At 51.1% G+C, this 6,874-nt stretch overlaps 1 protein-coding gene across 1 annotated transcript in view; it reads left to right on the top strand.

Moving 5' to 3' along the window:
* P2RX2 (purinergic receptor P2X 2) overlaps positions 1–6,119 on the top strand; it is a 7,808-nt gene extending 1,689 nt beyond the window's left edge. The window contains exons 2-10 of the mRNA XM_069090913.1: positions 233–308; positions 434–530; positions 1,240–1,320; positions 1,541–1,679; positions 2,970–3,100; positions 4,710–4,800; positions 4,906–4,971; positions 5,053–5,130; positions 5,517–6,119. Of these exons, the coding sequence (XP_068947014.1) occupies positions 233–308; positions 434–530; positions 1,240–1,320; positions 1,541–1,679; positions 2,970–3,100; positions 4,710–4,800; positions 4,906–4,971; positions 5,053–5,130; positions 5,517–5,699 (942 nt within the window). The 3' untranslated portion in view covers positions 5,700–6,119. The remainder of the gene's footprint in view (positions 1–232; positions 309–433; positions 531–1,239; positions 1,321–1,540; positions 1,680–2,969; positions 3,101–4,709; positions 4,801–4,905; positions 4,972–5,052; positions 5,131–5,516) is intronic.
* Positions 6,120–6,874: the final 755 nt, after the last annotated feature.

The raw sequence follows: 6,874 nt of genomic DNA, 5'->3' as shown, positions 1-6,874 counted from the left end.
GTCCTTTTCGTCTTTAGAGGGGGGAAGATTTAGAATCAAGTCCCTCCTTATTTACTGTATGACCTTAGGTAAAACATTTCCCCCTCTCTGAACTTTTCTAATAAGGAGGTGTGAAATTAGGGCCTAGGAGTTGGTCTCTTCTAGGCCACGTGTGGCCAGGAGGGGATGGATAAAGGGCTTCAGAAGTCAGTGGCTGGAGTTCAGTTGGTTTATCCTTCCTCATGTCCTCCAGAACATACGCATTCGTAATGCCACCTGCTTCTCTGATGATGACTGCATAGCAGGAGAGATGGACATGCTGGGCAATGGTGAGTATACAGGAGCAGAGCATGACCAAGAGGCAGAATCTCTTCCTCCTGGATCCCTGCTTTCAAGGACCCAATCATCCTCACCCCCTGTACCCCAAATTTTCATGCTATCTCTATTTCCTTAGGAGAGAAGACTGGACGCTGTGTTCCCTATTACAAAGGGACCATGAAGACATGTGAGGTGTCAGCCTGGTGTCCTGTGGAGGACGGAGCAAGCCACAGGTCCAGAGACCACCAGCACCCATCATTGTCCCCCAGGACCTAAGTTCTCAGGCTGAAGGAAACCTTCTCTGCCTGACTGCTTCCGACAGTCCTGGCCCTTGCCCTGCCCCCTCCCCATCACACTCAGGCTTCCTAGGAAGAGACCCCACTGGACTTCTAGCCCAACCCCCTCATTTCACAGATGAGAAAACTGATGGAAATAACTTAACCAATGTTGCGCAAGTGGTGTCAGAGGTGGGATTTGAACCCAAATCCTCTGTCCCCTCCACTGATTCACTTTCTATTCTGACAGCCTACCTATTGGCCAGATCAAGGCTATTCCTAAAGTTGACATGAAGAGTCAGAGGACCTGGGTCTAAATCTTAGCTCTGTTTGCAAAACCTTGGACAAGTCATTTCTCTGAGCCTGAGCTCCCTCATCTGTAAAATGAGGCAGTTGAACAAGATGTTATGGAAGGTCCTTCCCACCTTTAAGTCCTATCATTTGAAGACCTGGCTTTTGGTTCCAGCTCTGCCATTGATGGGAGGTCTTGAGCAAATTACTTTCCTTTGCTTTGGTCTGGGGGGGGGGGAGGAATGCATGTGACATAGTTGTTGTGGGCAAGGAAGGTGAATCTGATCCCACAAACCCTCCTGGTTAGGGATGCAGCACTCTGTTCCATGTGAGGAAGGGGACCCTCACTCTTGATCTCTCTGTCCTTCATCTTCAGTGAGTTCCTGGGGAAGATGGCCCCACAGTTCACCATCCTTATCAAGAACAGCATACATTATCCCAAATTCCAATTCTCCAAGTAAGAGACAAATAAGCACTCTGTCCTGGGACCCAAGGGAGGGAATGGGGAGGGTGTGAGGGAAGGGGAGAGCCACAGGGAAGGGGGTAATGATACCAAGCTTGGAGATGAGATTGAGGAAATATCTCTCTGCCCAACCCCCAACTACTAGGGGAGGTGGGCCACTTGGGGACAAGGGGAAAGAATTGTCTAAACTCTGTCATGCTCCTCCATCTCCCAGGGGGAACATCAGGGACTTTGATGATGGCTACCTGAAACACTGCACCTTCAATGCTGACACTGACCTCTACTGTCCCATATTTAAACTGGGCTTTATTGTGGAGCAGGCAGGAGAGAACTTCACAGAGCTGGCCTATAAGGTTGGAGTCTGGGGGTGGGGGGAGGGAGGAGATTATGAAGGGTGAGGGTGGGGGGAATGGAACCGAGAAGTAGGGACTCAGGAGTGAAGTATGAGGTTTGGGACTTGGGAGTAGTTTGGGGGCCAAGGGGATTACAACAAGGAAGTGGCAGCTCCAAAATCTGAGACTGGGGGAGTGGGAGTAGAGGGTGAGGCTCGAGTTTAGAAGTGTTGTATATGGTCTGGGGGGCAGTGGAATAAAAATATGGAGGCTCAGGAATGAAGGGCTGAGAACTCAGCAATACATTATGAGACCAAGGGCTCAGGAGTGGGGTGCTGGGATTGGGGAATGGAGAACAGTGATGGGGGCTCAGGACTGGGATACGGGGACCAGGTAGAGAACTCCTCACTACCTTTTTCCTGGGATTTCTGATATGCTTGGTAAAGGGCACCAAATGCAGCCAAAGCCCCACAAAGGGAGGAGCAGGAGGATCTGTGGGAGGGTCACTGAGTCTCTCCTCTCTCAGAAGATGGGTTGACCCCACCTGCCACCAGAGGCAGAGGAAAGAGAAATGTGATCTGTCTGGCAAACTTGGGTATACGTAATACCTGCTGAATTATTGACAGCCGGTGCTCATGGCTGGCCCACTGGCTTCCATGTGGGCTGAGGAAGCCATGGAAAATTTTGAAGGTGGGCAGAGGGAAAGTTGGGGGAAGGTGTAAGTGTGAGGAACTTTGGCTCTCAACCTATGGGTTGAACCTCCAAGAGTGGTACAGTAAAAAGAACACTGGATTTGAAGTCAGAAGATCTGAGTTTGAATTCCAAATCTTCAATTTACTACCTGTGTGACCCTGGGCAAGTCACATTCCTTCACTTCATCAGCTGGAAAATGAGGGGGTTGGGCAAGATGACTTTTGAAATCCCCAAATCTATGATTTCATGATTCTCAGGGTTAACCTCTATAATAAGGTCCAACTCTAAGGTCCCTGACTCTCAACCTTTTGCTTCCTCTACCACCAGGTCTGCATGGGCCATGGACTCCATCCTTCCCTTTCTAATAAGGGATCCTCATTCCATTTTAATTATAACAACACATATTTAGAGAGAAGAGACCTCAGAGGATGTCTGGCCCAATCCCTCTATTTCATAGAGGAGGAAACTGAAGCCTAGAGAGGTTAGCTGACTTGTCTAGTGTCACACAAGAAATAAGGATGAGAAGGGGGACTTGAACTCCAATGCTCTGACTCAGGAGGCAGGACCACCATGCAGCTTCTATCCTTGTAATCTCAGCTCCTCGTCTCTTCTCTACAGGGGGGAGTCATTGGGGTCATTATCAACTGGAACTGTGACCTGGACCTGTCTGAGTCCAAATGCAATCCCAAGTATTCCTTCCGGCGGCTTGACCCTAAGCACATCCAGGCTTCCTCAGGCTACAATTACAGGTATTCCTTGGAAGCTGCTGGGAGCAGTTCTCCTGGGGACTCAGACCCCAGCCAGCCTGCCCAGCCAGCACTCATCACCCACACCGGCAGGCTAGGGCTGGCCTAAGAGGCAAGGCAAGAGGATTCCCAAGGCCAGGACTCTTCCTTCCAGGCAAAGACAAAAGGGGACAAGTAGAAGCCTGTAGAAGGCTAGGGGAGAGTATGTACCTAAACTTTAGTTAATTCACTTGTCCATCCAATCCAACCCCACAAGCATTTAAATGCCCCTGTGCCAGGTGCTGTGCTGAAGAGATCAAGAAAAGAAACACTTCTCCCTTCCCTCAGGGAGCTTACAGTCTAGTCTGCTGGGAGTGTGAACATAAGTATACACTGTGAGTTGAGGAGAAAACACTTACAATGAGGGGGATTCAGGAAAGCTCCCTGTCGGTGCTAGAGGAGCTACTCTTGGGTAGAAGGTAAGCTCCTTGAGGGCAGGGTCTGCTTGGGCATTGGCCAGCCAGCACAGTGCAGGGCACACGGCAGGGATTTAGTAAATTCTTGCTGTTGCTGATCACTGCCTCTTTGGACTCAGTAAACCAAGCTTCTTGAGAGCAGGGAGTGTTTGCATCCTTAGCGTCTAGCACAGCTGGTCAATAAACATTTATTAAGCGCCCTCTAGAAGCCAAGCACTGTACAAAGCGCCATGGATTAAAAAAAAAAAGGCGAAAGACAGTCCCTGCCCTCACTGAGCTTGCAGTCTAATGGGGGAGAAAACACATTACAAATATCTACAAATAGGCTACATACAGGATAAACAGGAAATAATTAAAAGAGGAGGGCTCTTGGGGCGGCCAGGTGGTGCAGTAAGAGCACTGGCCCCAGAATCAGGAGACCTGGATTGGTTCCGGCCTCAGATACTTAACACTCACACAAAATAACTGGCCGTGTAACCTTGAGCAAGTTTCTTAACCCCAATTGCTTTAAAAAAAAATTTTTAATTAAAAAAAAAAAGAGGAGGGCTCTGGAAGGAAGAGGGGACCCCAGCACATAGCGGGCACCTAATATTAGTGCTCGTTGACTAATGGCAAGCTGAGACCTGAAGGAAGTCAGAGATCATAAGAGGTCAAGCTGCAGAGGTAGGGCATTCTGGGGATGGAGATGGATGGTGGGGAACACTTTGAAATAAGCCTGCAAAAGCAGGCTCTGGCTTTGGTGAAAGGTGTGAAAAGTCAAGCAAAGGTGTTTGGATTGGGCCCCAAAGTTACCAGGCCAGGGGTGGGGAACCTGTGGCCTAGAGGCCACCTACGGCCTGCTGGGTCCTCAAGTGTGGCCCTTTGACAGAATGGATTATGTGGCCTTGAGACCACAGGCTCCCCATCGCTGCACTGTGGGATCAGTGGAGATTCTTGAATAGGAGTGATGTGGCCAGGACTTGTGCCCATGTGAGTGGGTGTGCTGCCTTGGTGGTTAGGCGGATGGATGATGGATTGAAGAGGGGAGAGACCTGAAGCCAGGATCAGCCCAATGTTTGGGGACAGGGATAAGCACCTCATAGGCACTGTCCAAACGGTACGTGAGGGTGCTGACTGTCCAGGTGGCATGTTTTACCCCTGGCCCTGTTCCATTCTAGATTTGCCAAGTACTACAACCACAATGGCACAGACTCCCGTACTCTCATCAAGGCCTATGGGATCCGAATTGATGTTATTGTTCACGGACAGGTAGGGGGACAGGAGCCTTTGAGGGTTACGATACTGCCTAAGGGAAGGGTTTGAGGCAGAGGCTATTGGGTAGAGGACCCTAACACGTAGGTCTCTTCTCACCAGGCTGGGAAGTTTAGCCTTATTCCCACCATCATTAACCTGGCCACAGCGCTGACTTCCATTGGAGTGGTAAGTGTGTTCCCCTGGGGCTCTGGGGAGGGCCTGGAGCTGGCAGAACGCTCGCTTAGGCCCCTATCTCTTGCTCTCAAGGGCTCCTTCCTCTGCGACTGGATTTTACTGACCTTCATGAACAAGAATAAGGTCTACAGTCACAGAAAGTTTGACAAGGTACAACCCACTCTCCCTCCCTCTCCCTCCCTTGGGCAGTGCCCTGCAGACAGCTCTACAAGTCAGAGCCAGACTTCCAAGCACTTCCCCTTGCTACAGATGGGCAAACTGAGGCCCAGGGAAGGACCCCAAGAAAATGACTTGCAGAAGAGGGGCCAGTAGCCCAGAACCCTCATCCCAACCACAGAGAAATCTCTAGCCTGGAGTTCAGCCTGTACTCCATCTCTGCCCCTGGTCCAAGCAGATGGTGGATACCCAGGACCTGAGTGAACAAGGGCCTTCCAGCCCACAGGCTTCTTCACAGGACTCCATACCCACGGAACCCAAAGGCTTGTGCCAGCTCTGAACCCCCAGCACCATCTCCACCTTTTCCTTGTGCTGCTTAGAGACTGAAGCCTTGGCTGAGAGCAGAGTCGTTTGAAGTCAACAGCTCCACCACAAGACAGGGTCTCTGGGCCCATGCTGCTAGCACTGAGGGGAAACTCGGATCAACAGACCTCAGTCTGGGCTCCAATGTTGCTTGTCTTCCTGATAGCCTAGTTTGTGAAGGCCTGGCTAAAGGGGAATAGAAACTTGGGGCTCAGGAGGGATGCTTCTCTCCTACTCCAGGCCCCACCCCCCTTTCCCTTGTCTCCCCTGTTATTTCAGAACCCTACTCTGAAACAGCCATATTCTGGATCCTCAGTGAAGTTGTACCCCTCTCTTCCCACCAGCTGAGACCTCAATTTCCCCCCTACTGGACACCTCACAGTCCCTTCCCTTTTTCCCCATGAGCTTGCTGCCAGATAGCTTGGGGGCAGATACTCCTTCCTCAGACCTGAGCTCACAGTCCAGGGTGAGTGGAAGGGGAAGATTTCCTTATCACCTCCCCCTGGCTGCATTACCCTGGCATATATGCCCTCCCACTCCCCCAGAGGGTTCCCCATGAACTTCCTTATGCAAATGGGAACAAGATGGCAGTGAGCTCCAATAAATTACATGTGACCAGAGCCTGCTGGACCTTACCTGTTCTTGGGGGCATAGCATGGACCAATCACTTCTAGACCTCGAAGGCCTGTTTGGCCCTTTTCTGACAGGGCCAGAGGGTCATCAGCAAAAAGGCACACAGCTCATGGGGCAGGGGTGAAGGGGACAGCTGTACTTTGAGACCAGGTCCTCAGCTTGCTCTTTCTGATAGCAGGATCCCTGTCCAGGAAGACCACACAGGTCACTGAGCTGAGCCGAGCCCCTGGGACAAAGGTCTGGCCACAGTGTCGATGTTCCACAATTCAATTTAATCAATCTCCAAGCTGAATGGGTTGCCTTAGAGATCACCAGGGAGGATTGAGACAGAGGCCAGAGGCCTGCTTGTTGAGTATGCTGGAGGGAAGTGGGTTCAGGTCTAGGTTAGACTAGACCCCTGCCAACCCTTGAGAGTCTGAGCCTGGCTCCTCCTTTGTGGGACTACTTAAGACTGCTCTCCTCAAACCTCAGTCCTTCTCCCCTCCCCCAGACTGGGTAAGCTTGCCTCGTGCTCCATGGGAGAAGTCTGAGGTCAGTCTCCTTCTGGGGCAAGGAAAGTGGATGGTCATGGAGCTGGGGGGTGGGAGACTAAGGATCCTGGTATTAATGCTGCCTGTCTTAGCTGGTCAGGCCCTTACCCTCTGAACCTAAATCAAAGCTAAGGGTGAAAGGAGAGGGGGGCAACAGTGCAGTGACAAGTGATGGGCTTGTAGAAAGCAGATGTGAGCTAGAAGGCCACTGC

The sequence above is a fragment of the Petaurus breviceps genome, unplaced genomic scaffold, assembly GCF_028583685.1.
Source record: "Petaurus breviceps papuanus isolate PSGF00001 unplaced genomic scaffold, PetGlider_PUasm1.0 103, whole genome shotgun sequence".
Lineage (NCBI taxonomy): Eukaryota > Metazoa > Chordata > Mammalia > Diprotodontia > Petauridae > Petaurus > Petaurus breviceps.
This window is presented reverse-complemented; position numbering and strand designations above follow the sequence as displayed.